Source organism: Zonotrichia albicollis, chromosome 11 (assembly GCF_047830755.1).
Source record: "Zonotrichia albicollis isolate bZonAlb1 chromosome 11, bZonAlb1.hap1, whole genome shotgun sequence".
Classification (NCBI taxonomy): Eukaryota; Metazoa; Chordata; class Aves; order Passeriformes; family Passerellidae; genus Zonotrichia; species Zonotrichia albicollis.
This window is the reverse complement of record NC_133829.1, coordinates 14,311,219-14,335,592: the sequence shown is the minus strand read 5'-3', so window position 1 is coordinate 14,335,592 and position 24,374 is coordinate 14,311,219. Positions and strand designations below refer to the sequence as shown.

Sequence of the window (24,374 nt, the reverse complement as noted above, 5' to 3'; positions counted from 1 at the left end):
AGTCAGTTATGCATGCACATTTTTTTGAATTATTTTTCTTACACTAAGCATAGTCTTACACTGTGATTTTGATGCAGTGAGTACTGAGTTTGTTTCCATGTCCGGATCCAGAAGGTGATGTGGTGTCTCTGCAGAGAGATTTAATTCAGAAGCTTTCTTTCCTGTGTTTTTACTTTATTTTTTCCTTTTTTTGTTTTAGCCTCTGCTAAGATAATAGTTAAAATTGCACCCCTAAGACTGAGGTATGCATATGACATCCAGTCAAAAAATTTTCAGCCAAAAGCCTCAGGCGCTCAAATAATCTACTTCCAGCTTGCTTTGAAGTAATCCTTTGCCATGCTTTTTGGCAGGCAGATCCAAGGGGTTTTGGCTCATGCTCCTTGCCATGCAGAAGCTTTGTAGCCACATGATGCTGATCCTGAGCGTGCCTGGTACTTTGTCTCAGAAAGGCATGTGGTCCCACTGTTAAATTTTACACCTTTCACCCTTGTTCTGCACAGGGAAATTCGGCATCTGGTGAGTTTGAAGGAGGACAGAGGGAGTTGTATCTGCTGCAAATATCATGTAGGCATTTCTTTAGAAGTAACTGCATAGAAAAAATTGCAAAATGTACCATCTTTGGCTGTAATGCAGCAGTGCTCGGTGAAAAACTGTAAGCAGGAATCTCTGAATGTTGCTCTGTGGTGTTTGTGTTGAGTGGGTGCACTGATTTATGAAAATCTTTTGTGGAAGTTTTTACCAGTAAACCTCAGTTTTCACATGGTGGACAATTATTTCAGCAGCTGTGCCTAGGGCTGTCATCTAGAGAATATTATGGTTCTGAAAACATTTTTGCATGCCAGCCTTCTACTCAGGAGTAATTAATTTCTATAATAAGGTTTTAGAAGGCTTAGTTAATAGTTTACAGTTTACTGTGTTCAGATTGGCCTTTTTTGGAATCATATGAACCCCCCAGTGGCTTGAGTCTCTGGTTAATTCCTTGGCACGGTTGCCAGTGAAGCTTGTGTGGAGAAAGCTGACTCCTGGGCAGGAGGGCTGTGGATCCCAGGGCTGGTACAGCTGCCCAGAGCTCAGCCCGAGCAGGGCTGACCTACCTGGCTGCTTGCAGGGCTGCCTCAGAGCCTCCAGGGGTGGCAGGCCGAGAGCAGGAGGAGGAGATGGGCTCAGTGTTCTCCTCAGTTCTAAGAGTGCTGTTAAGGAAAGATACACAGAATATATAAGATACCCAAAAATATTTGGGTTTTTCAAACTTTTGACCCCATAGCATTTAGTGCATGCTTTTTTATGTCAAGGACTCTTGACAGTTTGGGTTTTTTTTTTCCTTTAAAGATCTTTTTAGGGACAAAGAAAAAATAAGAATTCAATTGCATACAAAATGTAAAATGTCATCAGGAGTTCATTTTGAACACAGTTGCAGACTTCCTGCACAAACTGTTTTCTCTTTATCCTATTGAGCATTTGTTTTTCAGTGTTATGCCAGCTGTAATAGCTCTGGGCATAAGAGCTGGGTAAAAACTCTGAGATTTTTGGAGATGTTCCTTTTGGAACAATGGTGGAAGCCACTTGCCAGCACAGACCTGACCCAGCAGTTGTTGGTTTAGCTTGTCACAGCTAAATAATGTTCTGTACTCAGAGCAGGTCCCTTGAACGCTCCCCTGGGGGTCTCTGCCTTGCACAGCAATGCTTGTGCTGGTGAAGACCTTCAGCACCCTGGGAGTTTGGGGTCCTGAAGTACCCGGTGCCTTGCTTAAAGAAAGTGTTCCAAGTACTTTCTCATGAATGTTTGTTGGGATTTTGAAATACTGAGCTGAATTGCTTGCTGGAAAAGTAGTTGACATTTGTAATTTAAAATTTTTTATTTATTCTCAAAATAAAGAGGTGCTTACTTTCCAAAGAGTAGCACTCTCAGAAGCACATCAGAAATCTAATGCTGAATACAGGGGACAGTCATTTTTGTGCAAAGTTTGCTTTGAGAGATGTTTTTACATTTTTATTGCTTTATGAGGGAGATTTTCTCAAAGCGCTGGGTAAGATGAACACAGCAGATGTGCTGACTTGCACTAGGATCTCTGGCTGTTTTGCACTTCAGGTGCTTTTGAAAATTTCCCCAAGGGCAAGGTGGGTTCATGACTAAAGGGATTTAATCAACTTCTCTTTGGATTTGCTAAGAATTAAATATTAAGTATTGAAACTTGAATGTGAAATTTAAGATGAAGTTTTGCTTTTGGAAATCTTTTATAGCAGTGCCTTGATCCATGAGGAGATCCTTTAGTGAATTGAAGAAAGTCAAATCTCAAAGGGTGAACTCCAGTTTTCTGCTTGTCCTTATCTTGGGTGTCAGTAGCAATTCCTTGAGGGTTGTGAAGGAAGCATTCTTAGGAGCTCTGTGGGTCAGAAATGCTTGTCCTGCTTCTATCACTGTCACACCTCTGCTCCCCAAAGAGGAAGGGTATATATATGAAAGTTGATGTATGTTTAGCAATGTCTTTTTCTGTAGCCATTGTCCCTGTGCAGTCTGTATCCTACTGCACAGGGAAAATGTTATTGCTACCCACAGATTCTGTTAGGAATGGAAGAAAAGTTCAGGAAAACAATGGAAAAGCAAGATCACTTTAAATTATCTGATAAACTATAGATCAAAGTCTTTCATGATTATGATGTTAATGGAATATAATGGTTACAGTACTTATGTCATTTACAGACAGAGAAAACCTGTTTTGAAATTGTCAGTAGAGAGAACCTGGCCATGTTTGTTTCTAGATGACAAAGGTGTTACAGCCTGGTGCACAGATTTTGTATTTGACATTCTTACTTGTTAAATAACTAATTTAAAGTGTTCAGTTGAGTTTTGCAAGTATGCATTTTATTGTTTTGTGAAGGGTAATTCTTAAACACATTCTTTAATTTTCCATTTTTTTGTTTTGTCCATTTGGCAAGCATTTTAAATCATGACCTGAATAATTTTATATGATCTCTCTCAATATATCCTGAGATAATCACTTCAAAAGTATTACTCCTAATGCCTTTGCTTGGATACAAAGTGCTCAACAACTAAATGGATGTTACATTCCTGTTTCACAGTATGCTGAGAAGAGGCACTTACCTGTGAGTTCACACTTAGCAGTGAGTCTGCCTCTAACCTGTTTAGTTCCTGCACCTTTTTTCATCATCACACTTGTCTTCCAGTACCCCCTCTCAGTTCATCATGAGTATTAGTCAGAGCCCTTCTCCTCCCACTTGACTCCCATCCTTTCATTAGCAGCTTCTTCCATTCCATTGCTGAGGCTGAGCTTTTGTTCCTAACAAGGGTTACCCCTGCTGCAGTCGGTGTTCTCTGGCCTCTTCCTACTCCTCATCACTGCAATGGCAAAAGTCCTCCAGGAAAGTTTTTCATTTTAGCCAAGGGACCACACAGCTAGAAAAAAATCTGCACAGGGAATAAGAACATAGTGCAAAAAGAATCTAATCCTTTGTTTTGCTGTTTTTAATGGCCCTTTTTTGTGCCCACTTTGGTTCAGCTGGAATGTTCTTATTTGCAAACCTGCAATGCAACTGTGCTGCCTTCTTGTCTTTCCACTGTTCTAGGAAACCCTTTATTCACTTTTAGGGTCTCTTGTGTCAGGGGATGGGTAGTGGATACCTTAATTTTCATATTTTTATCTAGTACTGGTTAAAAAGTTATCTCTCTATAGACAGCTACCTATTGTATACAAAAACAACATTGGGAATAGTCTGTAAAATATCTTAAGGTATCCTGGCCTTGGCAAGTCTAAAGCATTAGGGTTTTTTGATGGAGCAGTGAAAGGTGATTAGATCACACCCAATGAAAATGCAAAATTTTTACTAGCTCATGATCAGTTCAGACAAACAGTAACTTTCCCAATGTTTGAGTTCAATTAAAATATTTTAAAATATCTGACATTTGTAGCATTCATATTGTACTTAAATAAGCAATAGTGACATCAGATGTCAGCCTGAATTTATGACATTAATTGCTATTATAAGTTGTTCTCCTGCCCTTATATTTTCTGTACTAATCCTGACTTGTGCTGGCAAATGAATGAAATTATAGTTAGCTGTTAAAACTGTATAGCCAAAAGTAGAAATCTGATTGGTATGAGACTATATTTTATAAGTATTAGTGCACAGCTTAGAAACAATGTGGTGAAAAGTCCAAGTTTTGAAAACATGGTGAGGAAAACGCTGATAAAAAAGTTTGTATGTTGTAGAGCAATCAGTGTGGGTTAGAACAAACAAAAGTCCTGTGCCTGAGTTAGCCAATTGCTCTGTCAGCCTGACAGCATGAATGTCATCAGTGTATATTTCTTACATTTAAACAGATGATAAACTGTCCACAATGTTCTAAGTCTCTCCATGGCTGAGCTCTTTGCTGCTTGATAAGTGAACTGAATTTAATCTTGCATGAAGTGAAGTGTCTTAAATGTGCAGTGTTATGCTCCTTCCATTAAGTCAACAACTGCCCCAGTGTTGTGTGGTACTGGGTAATGCTGTGGATTTCAGCTGAAAGGTTGCCTAGTTTTGCCTCTTTAGTTCATCAGTTTGATGTTAGTGCCAGATTTTGTTCTGTTTGTTGATTAAAAGAATGTGGAACACAAGACATGAAATTAACACAAATGTCAGACTACCAAGGAAAAGAAAAAGTTATTAATGTATTCACATCAACCACTTAATTACCCATTAAATCATTGGCATAATTTTTCATACTATATTAGAAGCATATTCAATAGACATTCAGTGACATCTGTCTGAAATGTCCCCTTCCTTTTTTCAGCTATTACAAAGAACATTCTGTTTAACTTTCATTTTGGTTTGTTTGCATAGTGACAGCAGTCTAAAACAATTTCCAGCTTACTTGCATATGTATACTAAATTTCCCTGGTGTCACCAGCTATTTGATCACAGAATCATGGTAGCTGTCCTTGACAGATGGTTCATGCAGAAGCTTATCTCAAGCTGTGTAATGTGAATTTTAAATCAATCTCTTCAGTTTTCTTGGTTTGTATAGCACATGCTCTCAACAATATACATTATCCTGCACTATAAACTGTCAGCATCAAATGTTTGAAATCTGTATTAACTTTTGTGTAGGATTCAAAATGTGCCTGCCTAAGAGAACTGGGGATCACCAAAACTGTTTTAGCAAAGAAATTGTTAATAATTTTCTAGAGAAGTGATATATAATTTTTTCATATTGTTCTGAAAATCTTTGAACTGTCATTATTGCAATTACCTGCAAATAACTGTTGGGCTAGGAGAAACTCTTGCAGAAATAAGCAGCCTCCATGAGCTGAAAGAATATTGCACAAAAGTCACGAGGACATTTGCATGGCTCTCTAATAAGAAAACAGACTCATGAGTAGTGAAGACCTGTGGAGGCTTTTCTGTTACTTCCTTGGCAACAGCTGCACAGAGACTGTGCAAGAAGGAAGCTGTCATTGTGTGTGTGGGATCTGGGCACTTGAAGAACTTTTGCTTCTCATTTCTCTCTTCATTGAGGGATTGACCAGAAGGAATGTTGAATGTAAACCCGCTGTAACTTTGGAAGTGATGATTGGAACTGCATCTTCAAATCAAACTATCACAGCCTAGTAGTTTTCTATCTATGTTAGATTTGTCTAAATTCACTAATATCCCTAAAATTGTGAAATTTGGTCTTCATTCAATGCTGGTCTTAAAATCCAAACTTGATTTTGAATTAGATTTGTATATGGCCGTCCATGTAGGAGCACAGACAGCTCATTTCATTTGTGCTTAGATGTAAGAACTTCACTTTTCAGAGTCCCTGAGTATTGCCATAAACACAAGATCCCCATTAGCCTTCTCATATGGTACAATGAAGAGAGGACAGAGCTTTATATGCAGTGTAGCAGCAGAACATGAGGCTTACCAGACTTGCTTCTCTGTACAACTGCAGCTCTTTCTTATTGTAAAACTAATTTAAGACAAGCCTCATTTAGGGAAACCAATCCCAAATCCTCAAGTCAGAGGTGGAAGAGGCACTTTGTAAAGAGTTATTTGCCTCTGGCAGAAAAAATACTAAAGGTAGCTGCAAAGAAAGATTGGACTTGTCTAATAGAGCAGTTCATAACAAGTATTAAAGCCCCGTGAGGAATAGTTTCATACTGTCTGATTGTCATGTCCGACGTTTTTATTGCACAAGTGCTTAAGGGGCTGTACTTCTGCCAACACACAAATGAATTCTTTCTAATGTTTGCTAGAGGATATATGGTCAATGTCCTGGTAGCTCATATGCTTTTACTGTGGAGTTTTGATCTTGATTTATGCAGTTCTCTGGCTTAATTTTTAAAATATCAGAATTGTCCACTCCATTTGCTGTAAGATATTTTAGTTCTAGTGGTGAACCTGTGCATTTTATCCCAGTATGTGTTTTCAGGAATGAGTTTTTTGTCTCAGTTTGAACTCTTAAATCACTGCAGACACACAAGCACACAGAATATTCAGTATTTGCTAACTTCTCTTATATGAAATACTGATTAGAAAAAAAAAGTGTTACATAAAGATCCTCACTTTCATGCCACATGGTGGCCAGACACAGCAGCTGAAAGCCACATTTAGAAATGAAAACATTTTAATATAGTGAGAGTCGATAGACATGCATCAAAGTGAAATGTTGTTTTTGTAGTGATCAGCAGGCTTCAGACCTCCCAAGCTAATCATAAACTTTCCAGACCAATACAGCTGATTTGTTCTCCTATTGCCACTGGCCTCCAACTCCCTTTCCAAAGGCAGACATCACCCTTGCTGCTAGTGAGAAAATTAGCAAAAGGCCTTTTATTTCTGCTTTTTTCTTTAAGCCTGTTATGTGTGTGATACTTTGGTTTGTCTATACCATGCCTATGGGTGTGTCTTAGATGTATTCCAGAATAGAATTTGGATGAGCTACCCTCTCCTTCTCTCAGCTTATGTTGCACAGGTTACAGCAACCATATGTTCAGGCCTCAGCTCTTCCTCTAAATCATGCCCTCCTTTCTTCCAGGAAATGTTAACCTGGGAGAATAAAAGGGGGTTTTGTCTATTTGTCCATGCTATCCAGATGTAGAACATTTTGCCCAGTGTTACAAAACAATGAATTCCTACAAAGTTACACCAACCATTTTTACTTGTGTGGAAAAGGCACTTTGAGATGCAGAACAGGTATTCCAGAGGACAGCTTAAGATGATTAAGGCTGCCAGATTGCATCAAGTCGGTCTGGTCAGAGCTGCTTTGAATTGGCAGATGCTGTTCATCAGTGTGTCAGCAGGCTGGAGTTGAACAAGATACAGACCTAGAGGTGCTGGACATTTGCAGTTCTCTAAGAAAAAAAAAGGCAGAATTGGAAATAGCACCAACCAAATGAAAGCCAGTCTGAATCTCTGTACAGGTGATGGTGACAGTTTGGCTCCTCTGCTGACAGAATATCAATTCCTGTGATGCTTTGGTAGCTGTATCTGTTACTGCTTACATGTTAAATGGGGCATCCCTGAGTATGCTTTCCTTTTGAAGCTTAAATAAGCTTTTTATCATCGTGATTTCATTTTTTTCTTTAGCATTCCCATGGCTGATGAAATGAGCACATTTTAATCAGTCAAAGAGAGCTTTGTGTGTAGTGTGTGCCTATAAAACACTGTAGGTTCAAAGAACAGGTGAATGTGTTAGTTGGAGATAGGACCTTGATATCAATTATTAAAAGAAAACAGAATTCATCACAGATAGAAGTGTAGAATTTTTATTTTCTCAAAAATATTTCTGAATATCTATTCAAACTCAGACTTGAATGGAATTTTAGTTGTAAAAGAAAAAAATATCTACAAAGATGTATTCTAATATGATTTTAAAGATTTTGATTTTGCTGTGATTTCTTTTCCAAATGGAGACAGAACCAGGTACATTTTTAAGATTTCATAGCCTGTTATGTGAAATGATAAGGAGCTAATCTAAGAATCTTAAGATTGTGTCTGCAAAAGTTACAGAAGATTAGAATAAGTGAAATCAGTCTATTTCAGAAGTAGTGTGTTTATACTGCTGCTGTTGTATTGGATTTAATTGTGTGGAATAGGTGGGTTCACATGCTCAATATGTTCCTGGGAATTTCTGTATTCCAGTGCCCCCACAGACTAAGCCAGTGTATGTTCAGAGTAAACATTGTGTGATTGATGGAAGTAGTAATAGTGGTGGTAAACTGGGGTGTGCTAAAGCTTGATGGGATTTATGGCAGAAGGCAGAATTAGATACAGAATTGTCATGCATTGCATAAAAAGTCTGCTCTACAGCAAATTCATTAGAACTTAATTTCATATTACATTTAAAGTTAGTATTTCTTAAGCATAATCCCAATCCACTTTTCTGAACTTGGAAGTAATTTAAAAAAACCTTCCAGCTCAGAAACTTGTTGCAAATCTGTCATTTATCCGCATACTGTTCAATGATGACCAAGATGGGTGCAGCATGCAATACATTCAAAGGTTTGACTCTTAAAAAAATGTTCTCCATGGTCTTACTATAGCCCATGTCCAAACAGAGCTAGCTTAAAATAATTTTTCAAAATTCTCTGTGATCAACTGATCACATCTGATAAACTAGTAACAGTCCTTAGAGCAGAGCAACTCTTAGCTGTCTTTTCTCCTTGTGCTTTAGGAATTACATTGATGAGTTTGATTTCAAATTCTTTGTTGCTTAAATGCAAGAAGAGATTTTGCTTTCAGCACTTTTTTCAGAATCACACTTCTGAGAATTTTCTTTGTCCCTTCAAGTGTAAGATGCCCCATCCTGTAACTGATCAAACTTTCCTGTTGGTTTTCAGTTTGGAAGAGGAATGTTAAATTAAGCATAATGGGGATGTCTTTTGGATTAAAACCCAACATGTTCTTCCAATTAAAACATTGTGTTAGAATACTCATAGCATGAAGTTGCTTAGAGAAGACATTTGTTAAGGTAGGGGTGTCTGTGTGTTGTTTTTTGTCAGCCTCATAATGGACAGTCCTTGCTTCCCATTATTGTGTCCAATTGATAAAATAGGTTTTTTAGTCTAGAGTTACCCTTTGTGGTGCTGCTGTGGGATATTGGCTTGCATATTTCTGTAGGGTTTTGGTTTTTTCCTTCTAATTTTTATGCAAAATGACAAGGTGACAGCAGCAGACTTTCTCAATTTTAAAATTTGCTGGGGAAGCTATATTTGATTTCAAATCTAAACCTATCCATCACTTTGTGTTCCCATGCAAGTACAAGTTGTTTCTGTAACATGGCTATTGTGTGGAGGTGAAAACGAAGTACTGCTGTTGGATTCTCCACGCGGGTCTCTGTTTTGAAAGCCCTGCTTGCCAAAGATGTTCTTGTACTTAAATAAGCCTTATGGGCAGGATAATATTGCAAGAGGAATGTGAAGGAGCATTAATATGGCTGAGTGAGGCCCTATATGTTTTCCTTTGAAATATCTCCCCCGCTTGCCAAACCGCCTTGGAAGGGAATAGCATGAAGCCTGGATGGGGAATTATGGATGTGCCCTATATTTTTCTCCACAATGAAAGGAATAGTCTGTGGCTCCTACACAGATTGAAAGTGTTGGGGTGGTAGGACAGATGTACTGAAGGGCCGAATTGGAAATCTCCTAAAATACCCTCAGCAGCTGATAATGCTCTGCCTAATAATACATAGAATAGGTGGTAGTGCAGAGGAATTTCTAAAAAATCTTTTCTCTTCTTAAATATATTGTTCTTCTAGATATGGATATGAGAATATTTACTAAAACTAAGTTTGGTATCTGACTTTGAATCCTTCACAGTTAAAGTTTCTAAGAAGAAAAGAAAAAGTCATTTTTTTTCTTAGAAAGAAAGGTTACCAACTTGAGATCCAGTGTTTACTAAACACTTTCTTTAGTGTCTCTAGGTTGCAAAAAAATCTTGATAAGTTATGATATATTACATGTCCTAAAAATGAGATTTTAAAATTATTTTTTAAGATAAATGCCTAGTATTCTCTGGTAATACTTCATAATAAATATTCTCATTCAAAGACTTGTGCTTGATTTAATTATTTGTCTATTTTGGCTTTGGAAAAGTAGTCATTAGGGTTCCATGGCAGATTGAATTTGTTTAATGTCATTTACCACCACATTTTAGCCTGGGTACTGAAGGATTGTCTTGATCCACTTGCACATAATGTGTTTAGAAATTTGAAATGTTACATATTTTGTATGAATTAGACTTCTGGTCTAGCATATTGTGCAGAATTTTGCACTGCAAGTTTTAACTCTGAAAACTTTCATAAGAGAGAATATCAGCTCTTTTCAGTAAATATAAAATAAAAATCTGTGTCATATTAGAAAAATGAAATGGTTACTGAGATTGAAAGAGAAGCAGTTTCCAATCAACCACACCTTTTCTGATTAAATATCAATTAACTAAGGCCCTATTAAACAGCTACTTACTTTGCAAGCTTCAGAGAAAAAAAATACAAATCATAGACACAGGAGGTGGCACCCACTCAGGGCCCCAGGCCCCTGAACACCAACGCTGGCCCTTTGTCCTGGCAAGCAAAACTCACCAGCCCAGGTTCCTGTGTCACTCTGCAGGAGCCACTTGGCACTGTCACATCCTGAGTGAGCAGTGGTGGCAGCTCGGGTCTGGGACACATCCTGCATTGTAATTCCCATAGTGAAGTACAGATGCTGAAAACCTTATCATTGCACTTCATTTGGTGTTTTCTTGGAGAGGGATAGGATGACCATTCTTCATAGTAAACTTGCTTCTAAAACAAGTAATGACAAATATGCGAACTAAATTGATAAATACGCCGCTGTGGAAATGGTGACTGGATTTGTTTGATTATTTTTCACTGGGGGAATCTGTATAGGTGTATGTGCCTTCATTCTCCATGCAGCTTTCTAACTTTATGGGAAAATCCAAAAAACTAGTGGACAAAAAAGTAAAGATGAGGTAAATATATTTTTAATTTTTTTTCAATATTCTTAATTTTGTCATTGTTTTGAATGATTGCTCAAATCCCTTGACAGATTATCTAAACCAGCAGTTTTAAGTGGTTTGCAAAATACATGTGAAAAAGGCAAATAAAATATAAGCTAGCTATGCTACCAGTGAATTGGCAGGGCTTTAACACTGGTACCCCAGGCAAATAATACTAAGTTCCTGGTGAGTACTATGGCATTGCACATGAGCTAGCACATGGAGTTGTACCTGAAAATAAATGATATATTAATTGAGAAGTAGCTCATTGTGAGGAAATCTTCCCTGAAACATTGTTGGAAAATTATGTTTGAGACATGCTCCACACAAGTATGAAATTATTGTATTGAAGAGATTTGGAAGCGTGTAGGAAATCTTCCAAAGAAAATCTTCCTTTCACAATGAAGGAATTTTCTGTGGGTTTTATTCACTTGATTCTTGTTGGAATTCTGATTGTTTTCCAGCCATGTGATGGTGTTGGCTGCACAGATGTGCTTTTACAACCAGATTTCTTAAGCAGTCTGGTTTTATGTCTCTCCATGGGCCTTTAAGATTAGAACTGGTATTATTGCTAGCTTTAACCCACGTAGACAGTCTGAGTATGGGGATAAAGTAATCAGCACCATTTGTGTCTTTCAAAATGCACATAGAGAATGTTTCCTCGCTTCCTTTGTTCTAGGTGACCTTTTAAGAAGTAATTTTTTTCTTTGTGTTCCTACTAGAATTATTTCTAGATTTATTTACACCTTGTTACCAGGAAACAGTATTTCCAGATTTTGTGCCATTGTATAGAGATTTTGACCTGTAAAATTAAAACCGAAGTCTTTTATATACACACACACACACTGGTTTTAATATACCAAGGGTTAAGAATTATATATAACTGCTGACAAATAAGTTGGCATGCTGAGTGACTTAAGAAAAGTTTTCCGAGTACCCAACAATTTCTTGCAGTCATTTTGGGCTTGACTCTCCTCCTTATATAGTAGAGAAGTGAATTTGCCTGAATTTGGACAAGTTGTTTGTCCCATGAGAAAATTTGACAGTACTGAACTTGTTTCAGTTGGTGGATTCAGGAAGGGAAATTTCAAGTTAAATTATACTGGATGTGCTCTGGGTACTCAGAGCTCCATCAGCTGTTTATTCAAGTATTTCTCAGTTTTGTGAGTTGCTAATCCAGTACTTAATGAAATATTTGAGACACAAGGACGTGTAATTATTTTAAGATGCTTCTTATCTAGTTTGAGCTGCATATGAATTTCCAGAATTGATACACATGCCATTTAGCTCAAGATTTAACATAATCTGTAGCTATATGGTTCCAATTTCCTGCGTAGCAGAAATCAGCCATGCAGAATTGGTCATTTTCAGAAATGGCATGTGTACTTGCAAGACACCTAGAAAAACGGAATGAAGTCTTTTCTAGCTGTGTGCTTCCCAAGCTTTTAAGCATGTGGGACCACAGTCCAGATAGCTGGAAGACTCCACATACACTGAAGGTTCACTTGGTTCTAATGGGCAGCATGTGTTTAATAGGATTACTTTGAAACAAGCACATTTATAAGATAAACTATCAAAAAAATCTACTGCATAAATAATCAGATTCCCCAGAATTTTGTTTTATCTAGGCAATAAAGATGCACAGTTTCCATTTATTTAGAAAGAGTTTGTTCATTTTTATACATTATAGATCTGCAGAGAAAGAGAAGCCTTGTTCTAGCACTGATGCAATGCTTTTAATTTGTACCTAATTTGCACTAGCAGTGTAACTGATCTGCTTTTGCTGTGTGTTTTTGACCTGGCCTGGACCCCCAGTGATGAAAAATGAGCCTTGAGTCTACTAACAGAGTAGATTTTGACCTAGGCTGGTTTTAAGTGTTTTAATTTGCAACGCATTAGAGGCTGGCAGTAGGCTGAGACCTGGCAGTCCTGTTGGTAGAGATTGTGAACTGGGAAGATGGAATCAAACAGAAATGGAGAGATGTTTGGGAAGGAATAACTGCATCTTTGACTCAGGGGTTTAGTACCTAGATGGGAAAAGCAGAGATGTGCTTGCTGCCCAAAGTGCAGGCTACACTACTGTGAGATTAGTTCTCTCTGCTCACTTCAGGTGACTTGGGATGTGTAATGAAATTACTTTGGAAACCTTCCTCCTCTTTCTTCCTGTATTTGGATTCTGGATGAGTGCATTTTGGCCAGCATTGCAGTTAAATCCCAAGTTTTTAGTCAAACATGTACATTTCCTTTTGTAACAAAACAGCTGTTTCCCCTTTTTTTTCCTTTCAGAAGCACATGGAAGCTTGGTATTCCCATAAACTATAAAAAAATACAATGGATCATGATACAAGTCTTTCAAGATTGTTTCTATTCATCCTTTGGATCTTAATCTGTGATTTAGTACCTCTGTGACATCAGGGAACAGAGGTACCTGTGCTGTAGGATTGTCCTTGCTCTGGTTCTCCAGCTATGACTCCTGCTGGGATGTTGACTTGCTTTCATTCCATGGAATGCTGCGCTAGTCTTGTCCCCTAAGTAGTCTGTGTGATAAGTGCAGTACTGACTCCTTAGCAGGTTACCTCTGTTTCAAGACTGTTTATCTGCTGCCAGATACAATCTCCTACCTTCTTCCTTTTGCTTTCTGCTAGATTCTGCTAGAAATCTGCTAGATTTCTGCTGCTGCTGGCCCTCCATGCACATGGTTAGAAAAGTGAATTTTGGCCTATCACAGATATTCAGGGCTCTGAATAGAACAGCTCTCACCAACCTCAGCCTGGTGCTCACACAGGTTCCCTCACTGGCAACACTTACATTCAGCCCTGGGCCTCCAGTCCCAGCTGGAGCTGCTTTGGAGGCTCAGCCTCAGCCCTTTTTCCCCTGGCCAGGACCCTGCTGGTCTGCACCCTGCTCCAAGGACTGGCTGCTTGGCTTGGCCCTGGGTCTGCCCTGGCACTACAGACTTGTCTGACCCTGGATCTGCCCTCCCTGGATCTGCCCTTCTCTGACTTGTGGTGGCAGGGGCACAGAGTCCTGGCAGGAAAAGCACCTCCTGCCTTGCTGCCCTTGTTGGAGTTGACACCTGACTCCCCATCCCTTTAGGGAGCCCCTGTCACTGCTGTCACTGCTCCCTGACAGTTTTTGAAGGTGGCTGATAATGTTTTATTGCTTTAGTGAAGTACTAAGCATGAAAAATATTGGCCAGCTTTTGCAGAGCTTTGTCTCTTCAGCTGGCAGGAGGTGGATGCTCATTTTTTGCAAAAGTAGATTTGACCATAATGTTTTACACAGTTTCTATCTGCATATTTGCCTAGCATGTGCTACTCCTGGGAAGGACTCACAGTGATCTTCAAAGTTCTGTTTTCTTCCATCTCAGAAAATATCATTAGTGCGTTGAGATTTTTACCAATGTAGAAAATAACAGGTCAGGGAATGTATATGCAAGAAAGCCCTATGTTCTACTAGGGCTTCTTCCTCTGAAAGCATTTCAGGAATGTTTCCTAGCAAAACTGAAAATTACTATTACATTCACAATCCTACCTGGTTAGTTTTCTCTTTTCTCTTAAGTTGGACAGTAGTTAACCAACTAAAGTATTAGGCAGGACACAAAGTGACTGTATGGAATAATTGATTACAAACTCTTTTAAAGAGCTTTTTTGCACAGCAACCCTTTGTCTTTTATATAACTGTACAGTGGGATCAAAAAATTATTAGACATACAGATTGAGAAGTAAATCTCTAGCTTCATTAGGTAAGGTAGCAGTGGGAGACATGCTGCCCCATGCAGTGGAGTATTCTGGTAACAAACAATATTTCAGTTGTGGGGACATAGCTATCCCCTTAAATGCTTCTTTGTACAAGAAATTGTGTCAGTCAGCTGCTTTCCTAACGAAGCAATTGAGCAAAATGGTACAAACAGAAGCTGTGAGTTACTTGGGAAAGTGGTAGTATTTCATATACTAAATGGAGTTAAAACCAAGAAAGAATGCTGAGGTGCAGTGGAATATGTGTGATTTGTTTCCTCCAAGGTGCTCCATGTCTGGGCTTCCCTTCACAGGGCTCCACGTACTCAGGCTGCAGTCATAGCTCACCCTTTGTCTTCCTGCCCAGGCTCTGTGGGTTTGGTTCTGTTCAATGGCATCTATAGAAGTCCAAGTACTCCTTGGTCCTTCTTGTACCTATTGTGATTTCTTCTGCTGAAATCCAGATTCATTGTGAATATTGGCTCTTCCCAAAGGACTGCAGTAACAAGAACTGCTTTAGCTGTACGAGGCAGATGATAGGAGAGAATCTCTTGCCCTTTTTCATCACCCTGTCTGCCAGTGACATGCAGAAAGCAGGGGAGTGGATGTATTTGCCTTCATGGGGGTAAAGAAATCCCTCAGTGCTTCAGCTGCAATATTGCCTGAATCCAGGAAGGTACGGTAGGGAAAGGCATTTTTCTGTCTCCATCCTTCTCAAGTACACTGTTGGTTTTTTTTTCACCGAAAATGCATTGTTTCTGCAGTCAGAATCACCTGTCTGCTCAGGCACACATAATGTGGCAAGAGACTTCTTTAATTCAAGTGTTTAATTTAACACAAACATTATTTTAAAAATAAAAATAAAAGAAAATAACTTCATAGAAGGAATTTTGAGTAAAATGTTATGGTCAGTGTCTTTCAGTAGTTCAGGCTAAAGCACAGTGGTAATTTATTTTAACCTCAATACATCTGAATAATTAATTCAGAAAGGAATGCTTCTTGGAAAAAATGAAATGAGGTAATGATTGGAAATGCCTATCTGACAGCTATAAATATGGCAGCCATCTTTACACATGACTTCATCAACATAAAAATTTTCTCCTTTCCTTCTTTTTTTGAAGTAACCTGTAGATCACCAGTTGGAAAAAATGACCAATTAAAATAAAACCAAAGCACTAGATTTTCCACTTGATAGTATAATTTGTACTGAATTTCTTGTACCTTCAGCCTTTTGCCTCCTCTGTTAAATTTTTACATGGAACACTGAAATAAAAACCTAACACCTTTTCTTAAATAGTAGTAGAATATGCAGTGTCTACTGCTTTTCCTGTTAGTGATTCCTGGAAGATAATGTCTGTCCAAAGCAAATGAGTGCTATTTTAAATACTTGTTTTAAGAAATGGTTAAAGGACCTGTTGATTATGCTGTAGCAGCAAATTTGTTTTGGCCTTCATCTTACTTTTATAGTTCTTTGGTTTAGGTGTTTCAACTAAGCCGATTCCATGGCATCGATGTTGCACCTGTAGTAACAAAACATGAATTAGAGTCATTATTTTCACTTGTATGCAAAATGCAAAGAAATTGTCATTGTCTTGTTCTAAAGTAACTCAGCCTGAAATATGTAGTCATCCTCCATGTTATCTTGCTTTAAGAATTTAAGAGTTAAACTCTACAAACATTGAGGCTGTAGGAAGTAGAAAGGAAGTCTTTAAAAGTTTGTTTTGACTCATGTTTTGTCTATTATTACTTTTATATTAAGAATTTGGTCAACTTTCTAAGCTAATATGCATTTAGCAGAAAGCAGTAGCTGTGATACTTTTGATAAGTTTAACAAACTTGTCCTCTTTGAAATTCAGGTGCAGTTGCCTCAGGGGGAAGGTAGTAAGCAAACTTCATAAACTAATTGATATTTACAAACCCTTTGAGACTGACAGCTAATTTTTTCACAGATGAATGTCGGTACTTTCTTAATAAGAAATGTACTATCCAAAGGTCCTTTTTTTGTTTTGTGTATTTTTATTTCTAAGAATAAGAGACAGGAACGTTCTCCCAATAGATGTGATGGCTTTTTTTGGTTCTGGTTTTCGTTTTTCTTTTTTTAAACTACAATTTTGGAGTTTCTATCTCAATTATGTACCTGAAATAGTTATGCTATTATTTTTGCTACGATTCTAAGTAAAAGCAAAGGCATTTTTATGTTGAAATTACTAACATCTTATTTCTTCCAGTTAACTACTGCAAAGTATTTTGGTTTCTCCATCTCCTACTGCACAACTTCACATCTGAAATAGCTCATCAGTCATAAACTGATTTTTTTCTATTGCCCCAGTACTTTTGTAATCTCCAGTGTAGTGGTTGTTGAGGTTTGCAGAGAAGTTCTGCTCGTGGTTGCAGCAGTGCAGGTTGGGCACAGTGTTAGGTTTCAGGTTGCTCTGTGCTGCAGGGAAAGGCTGTGCCTGTGCCTGTGAACCAGCACAGATCCATCCAGTTCACTGGGATGAAGCTTGGAGGCACAGCAGCAGGTATGAACAGATCTCTTAACATGGAGAACAGAGCACCAGCTTCTGAAATTCAGGGAATTCTGCCTGTGTTTTCATAGAGGAAAAATTAAATGCATATGGAAAGAATTAGTTATATGAGTTATTAAATGGGAATGTAGTACAGCTTTCTGTGCTCAGAAACTCATCCTAGTAATATTCAGTTAGACTTGAGTAAGATTGTTCATTATTTGCAGAATATATACTGCTCTGTGGAATGATCAGCAGAGAGGAGACTAAAATCACAGGTACTCATCATTTCCTTACATTTGCTTTTCTGCCTGCCACTAAAGAAGATTGGCAATACTGTGCCTGTTCTATGTATTTATTCAGAAAAACTAGTTCACTTTGTGAAGAACAGCAAAACAAGACAGAGTTTAATTTTATGGAAGCAGTAGTCAATCTGCATGAAGGAGCTTTCATCACTGGAGTTTCTGTTACACACTGCAGTCTGAAATGGTGTGTTCTTTTAAAACTTTTTCAAGCACTAAATCTATTTTCAGAGTATCATAGTTGCAGCTCTTCTGTTGGAAGTGTTTTGAACTCCAGTTTAGTTGGCAGTTTGCTCACTATCCTTTTTCCTTTTGTGGTACATTTAGATATTTCAAAAAAATATGGAAGGACAGATTGGCTTCCTGACAGGGTTTTGATGGAAAATTTCCTTAAGTTTATTTGACTTTACATTTTTAGTCTGAACACTTTGCCATAGGCAACCAATGCACAAAGTACCTGTAATGGCAGCTCTGCATTTAGCTGTCAGCACCACGGTATAATCTGCAAACCTTCAGCTTGCCTTAAAAGGGGAGAAAATACTTCTTTACTGTAGGTCTTGAAGGGAGCTGTTGTATTTGTGAGAACAACATAGAGCAGAGTTCTCAGTGATTTGTGTCAGAAAGTACCATTAAGGTTACAGCGTCAAGTTTTTGGAAGCTGCAGATTTGGGCTGTCGCCATTCTTAAGAGTCCCCAGCCTGTGATCAATCAGATCATTTGGGAGAGCCACTCTTGAGGTCCACCCTAAAACTCTCATTCTGGCTCCTTAAATGTTCTGCAGCTTGTACTGCTCCCCCAAGGGGAGTCAGCTGGAGAGGGTTCCTGTGCCATTGAGACCCCTAGTCCTGGGCTGCATTGCAGGGCCTCCCTTCTCCCTGTGTGCCCTTGCTGGGCATGGTGCCCACAGGTACTGCAGTGGGGCTGCCAGGAGCACTGCACTGCAAGGCTGGGGATCAGAAGGGCAAGGAGATGTGGCAGAAATATTGATACACAGCACTGCAAGGCTGGGGATCAAAAGGGGAAGAAGAGATGAAAGGTCAGCTGCTGATTTGGGAGGCAAGAATGGCTTTTCTGGAGGTGCTGAACAAACACAGCATTGCAAGGTAGGTTAGGCAGGAGAAGGTGGGATCTTTATGGGCAATAGTGGCAGTCTTTAAAAGGAAAGAACTAAGTGGGAAGATGTACAGTGACAATCATGTCTAATTAATAGAGGTCAGATTTTGCCTTGCTGGAGAATCAGATATCCAAATGCAAATAGAACAGAAGCTGGACTTTCAGCAGCAGTGCAAATGCTAATTTTCTCTACCGCTTTGGGAGTTTGACTGTATTTAATTGCAGTTCTGAGGAAGACTATTTAATCTTTCACCTCTCACAGGAGAGGAAAAGGCAGGTTGGTAAAGCTAGTTTAAAAATAGCCTGAGGAGTCCGACATACTCAGCTGTGTATACAAAGTTCACCATATTACAAAAAGAAATATAATACTTAGTAATGGTGTTCTTCTCAATTGCACCAACATTTTTACTTCCTGCCTCCTAAAATGTTGAGATATTTTCAAGTACCTGTATTGTGAGTTCATGTGGTTTACTGTCTGACATACGAGACCAGGTTATTCTTGGGTCGTATTTTGAGATATCCCCTGGAACCATATGGATAAGAACCATGTATTTACATGAAAGATGAGAATATAGTGTGGTTTTTTGACTTCAGGAGTTGGAACTTTAAGAAAGACTTGCACTTTTGCTTGCTTAGTCAAAGCAGGTTATTTGATGGGTTGTATCGTTATAAATCAAAATTTCTTTTCTTCAGCTGTAATATACAAATGAAAGAGAGGCAACATCCATATCCTACTCCAGGATTGTTCTAGAGGAAGGAGTCCACTTCAGGAAGCAGTTGGGACAGCAGTTGGGGTGCGTGGGTTCCCCTGGGCTGTTGTCCTGGGGCCAGGGATGAGAGGCAGCAGGTTCTGATTGATGAGGCAGGATCAGGCCCTTCGGGTTGCAGGACTGTGCTGGTGTCGGGCTCGCTGTAAAATCCTAGGTTGCTTCCTGGTTAGGTTTTAAGCTGTGCTCTATGTATTATAAACGTGTTAATAAAAGGAGGTGCTGTACCTTTAAGTAGCACATGCCGTCTAACCATCAACAGGCATCTCCTGCAGCAGCTTTAGCCTGTTTCTCCAATCATGCCTGCCTAAGTCAATAACGCTTTGCCAAAGCTCCTCGTGCATTAAAGGTTACCGTTTAGCTTGTTCCATGAATCACAGCAGATGCAGAACTTGGCAGTGACCATTTCTGTCCCTCCCCTTCGCTTCGTACTGCCTGCAGCCCCCCAGCTCAGTGCTGGCCGAGCCCCCTCCCCCAGCAGGGAGAAGTCATTACATGAAGAGATCAACTTACCAGTTGTCTTCAGAGCAGTGGCTGAGAGCAAAGCTCCTGGTCGGACCGTGAGTGCGAGAGAAAGGGGGAGAGGGACGGACTCGTACCTCCGAGAGCTCAGGGCTGTGATCCTGAGACACAAGTGCATCTGCTAGCTGTTAGTACTTGGCACAGGGTTTGCTCCTCCAGGGTAGCTCTAACTTTGGGTAATAATGTTTGTCAGCTACCTGATACTAACGTTGCTCTGCTTTCAAACAGCAATGGTAGCAAGACCTGGGGGTGAGGTAAGCAAAGTACAATGTCTTGTCAAAAATCGTCTTGTCACAGTTGCATTTTCTTCGTATCTGTTAAGATGGACTGTGAATGATTTTTATGCTATTAGACGTTTTAGAATTGTGTTGTTTGTGTTGTGTAAAAAGCTTTTGCTTTGGTTTAGTTTTGGGGGTTTGTTTTGTTTGGGGGATTTTTGTTTCCTTCTTTGCTTTGTTTTTTTTTTTCTTTGCAAAAGCCAAAAGGTACTATAGGAGAATAGTTTGAAACTTAACTTCTCTGGATTTGATATACAATATGCTTTCTATGAGAAATGACTAATTTGTGAATTTTTCTATACTAACATACAGAGAAATATGATACTCTGCAGCAGTAGATGGTATTGTTTTGTTCATATTTTCTGCAGAAATGTGCACTAGTGAAAAAGTTTTTGCACAGGATACATTTTGGGGATGTGAGCATGTTAAAACTCCAGGCTTCATTACTTTAATAACATTCTTTTTGTGCAAATACATGTAATGTTTAGTCTGGGGCAGGGCAGAAAGAACTTGATTTTTAAAAAATTCTATACTGTATAATCAAAGAAGGACTTTATGTGTTCCTAATAGTCCTAATTCCTAAATCTTCAACAGTGGAATAGAACAGCTCTTTATATGCTTTAAAAAGTTGCTGCTTGATTTATGAAGAGCCATTTTCCAGATTTTTGTCCTCATCAGAGCAGTTTGTCATCAAGTACTTATTTCATACCAAAGCAGAAATTTTCTGCTACTCTTTTGCCATTTAGGAAATAACTTAGCAGACGTGGTACTATTTGATACAAAATATTCCATCTAATGAAATTACTTGCAGAAAACACATTTGATACTCATTCTCTCTCGCTCTACCTGAAATGGGACGTGTAGCTGTGTACTTTAAACAAGTCATTGGATAATTTTGTTCCATAAATATGCCTTCCTTAAGTAAATCTTTTGAAAACAGTGATTCTGCTTTAAAGCTTTATTGGTGCTGTCATAACTGAATAGTAGCTTAATGAAGTCCAGATCAATTACTTTCCCTGGTAAAGGTGGAAGTGCACTGGAAAACCACCTTGTCCAGCACTGTGTGGTTGACACTCTGTGGCTCACATGTCTAGAAATAAACTTCATTTTGCTTTCAATGTGTTTTAATAAGAGAATCTGTAACAGCTTTGCTTCAAGAAAATGTCTCTTAGTGAAATCTTGTGCTGCCTTTGATCTGGTTAAAGCAGGGAAAGGTTTTCAGCAGTGTCTCAACAAATTTAAATGGTTTGATGATCAGAGCAACTGGAAGCTGATCATTGCCCTCTAGTTGTCACAGAAGTTTTTAACTTCCTGGTTGATTGTTATGGAGCGCAGAAAATGATAGATGGACTCACCTTGTTCAGACTGAGGGACCTTAAAATCTGTGGTGGCTCATATGGAAAATATTTCTGTCACCACTGCATGCACATGTGGTCTTCAGAGATCCATATAAAGAACAAATCTAGAGCAGCAGCAGTGCTGCCTGCCAATTATCCTCGTTAGCAAGTAAAATAAAAGCAATGCTGTGTTCTTACCTGGAAATTAATTTCTGCTGTAAAAGTGCAATGTGGAATGTTTTAGCACTGTGATCCATATGCTAAGTACTTTAAACTGGACTGTTTTTCTTAGTTTTTCAGCTAATACAGCAGAATATAAAAAAATTGGCCTGTTACTTTATCAGTGAATTTTAGGTTGTAGATTTTAGCGCGAGTAGTGACAAATTTTCTCCTTTATTATGTTCATATGCCTAATTTTGGAAATTTCATAATAAAAATATACTGTGTCTGCTGTTATTAATATAATATTTCTTTGTCCTGTATTGTAAGAGACCACCCGATAATCTTGTGCATTTCCCTGCTCCAGCTGCAGAACCTTGGCTACATAAATATTATTTCTCTAGGAAATTACTCAGTAAAATTTTTCCTGTGGTTGACAGTGAATTGAAGACAGAGAAAATAAGTGAGATGCCATTTTTTAAAGGAACCTGAATTGTCATTTTGTGTTCCTTTGAACTGTTTTGTATACTTCTCTGAATATTTTAATTGATTTATAGGTGTGTATTTTTAAAAGTTCTGCTCATAAAAATGTCAGGTTTTGATAGATTATGAAGTAAATGGGAAGTTGCTTTTCTTGCCAGCTTGTTTTCTCTGTATTTTAATGCTGCAGAACTTTATCTGTTCAAGAAACAGAAAATAACAAACATTCAAGTAGTATGTTTTTTCCCGTATAGTTCTTAAGGAACCCCTAACAGTTGTTCTAATGTGTGTATGATTATGTTCTGCTTTTCATTTGTTGTTGATTTAAGACATTGGCATGAAGTCAGTGAAACTACATTGCATCACTTTTCCATCCAGGAAGGAAATAAGGTTATATAGATTTGCAACCTGCACCGAATTTATATGGCCAAGCCCAGAGCTTGTGTGTGTGTGCAGATGAACACACTGAACTCCTAGCAAAACAATGCTTCATCAAGCTTTCCTCCCTCTCACTTCTTTCATCTGGTGGTTTGGAATCAGCTCTAGCAGGAAAATTGTTGGTTTGACTCGATACATTGGGCTTGAGAAATCTTTGAGCAAGCAGTGAGATTTCCTGAGGAACAGCCCATCCCTGTATTTTCAGGTATTCCTAAGTCTGTCATTATTCTTCTTCACTCAAAAGCAGGTAGCCTTTTAAACTGTTTTCTCAGAGTACTTGTCAGATATTTGCATTTGAGAATTTCACATGCCATGAGATTTTAGTTGATTCAGCTGAATTTTCCCTTTTAGTAGCTTCTTTAATCCCATACAAATTGACCATAAATCAGTACTGTCAGCCCTATCTGCCTCAGTACAGGTGTCCATGAAGCTGTGCAAATGTTCCAAAGTCACCAGCCTGGCCTTCTCAGCAATAAAGCAAAACCAAATTGTACCATTTTGAGTTTGGTTTGAAGTGTTTTCTGTTAGTTTTTAAACAAACATCGGTTTAGCTGACAAAATATGTGGACAATGGGAAGGAAGCCTCACATATAACTTCTGTGTTGATTTGATCTGTATTTTAATGTGATAAAATCTGTGATAAAATCTGACTAGTTATCAAAATGCATAATATATGACTCAACAAAGAACTTTCAGCATGTTTAAGTGAACAGGAACAGGTTTTAAGATACCTAATTCTTTTCAGTCCTTGAGTCGTAGTAGTGCAGATAACAGCATGTTTTGCCACATTAATCAGGCTGTTTATAGAAGCACAAGTTTTGTTTAAATAGTAGATACTGTTCAGCTTCACAATATTGAATACTAGGTGCTGTTCAGCTTTTTTCATAAAGTAGTTCAGCATGAAGTGTAGAAGATACTAAACAGGGTCCTTAAGAGTTGTTTTAATATATTTTTATAATGAATAAATTTCACAGATGTGAAATGCTTCCCTTTGGAATTGAGGCATAAAGAGGGTGAAAACGTCACACTCCACCCTCTAAAATGAGTAAAGGGAGCCTGAGCAAGTCTGAGTGAGATTCTTGGTGTGCTGCAGACACTGCTGGTTCTCATCTGTGCCTTGTGGGCCAACAAATGGAGCAGTTGTTCTGCACAGTGTCCCACGTTGCAAGACCAGGAATAAACAGACGGGAGTGCAGAGGGAGCTGATTGCCATCTCTCCTGTCCATTCGCACCTCCACACTGCTTGGCCTCTCTGCAGTGTGTGTAGCTTGTCCTCAGGAACCACAGAGGGAGGCAAAGCAAACTTAGCAGCATTTTAAAAGATCGTTCACTGAGCAGGGTCAGGTGTCACAATCCCCACTGCACAAATGCAACCCATTGCAAGAAATAACTCAGTGTTCAGCTCAGTGTTGTTACTTACTTCCGTGTGGTACAATATGAATGGAGCTCTCCCTTGTTGATCTTGCTCATGCAAGAAGGAAGAATACCAAAAAAAACCACCCAAAAATCAAACCACAGAAGACCCCAAACACCTTGAGGTCATGGTCCTTTTGACACTCTTGACTGACTGTTCTCTTGTCAAGGAGGAGCTCCCTTTCCTGAGGCCTACTGGAGTAAAATTTCTGACCTTACTCAGCTGAATCTTCCAGTGTTCTGTGGTCAGAGCTGCTGCTCTTGTGAAGAGGCGGGGAGCTCCCCAGCAGGTCACATCTGCAGCAGCTGATGTGATTTTGGCCAATTCTGTGAAATGGCAT

The 24,374-nt window shown here is 38.8% G+C and overlaps 1 protein-coding gene and 1 long non-coding RNA gene across 5 annotated transcripts in view; one reads left to right on the top strand and one right to left on the bottom strand.

Moving 5' to 3' along the window:
* The window catches only part of THSD4 (thrombospondin type 1 domain containing 4), a 236,275-nt gene that overhangs the window by 123,421 nt on the left and 88,480 nt on the right, over positions 1 to 24,374 (top strand). The window contains exon 1 of one of the 4 annotated variants that reach the window (XM_014267646.3): positions 16,982 to 20,182. The exons of the other annotated variants lie outside the window; for them this stretch is intronic. Coding sequence (XP_014123121.1) covers positions 20,111 to 20,182 — 72 coding nt within the window. The 5' untranslated portion in view covers positions 16,982 to 20,110. Of the gene's footprint in view, positions 1 to 16,981; positions 20,183 to 24,374 lie in introns of those variants that run through there. 4 annotated transcript variants of the gene reach the window in all.
* Positions 15,444 to 20,058, bottom strand: LOC141730576 (uncharacterized). The gene is made up of 2 exons (XR_012582163.1): positions 19,920 to 20,058; positions 15,444 to 16,237 (listed from the first exon to the last, which is right to left on the bottom strand). It is a non-coding gene; the product is annotated as an uncharacterized LOC141730576 (long non-coding RNA).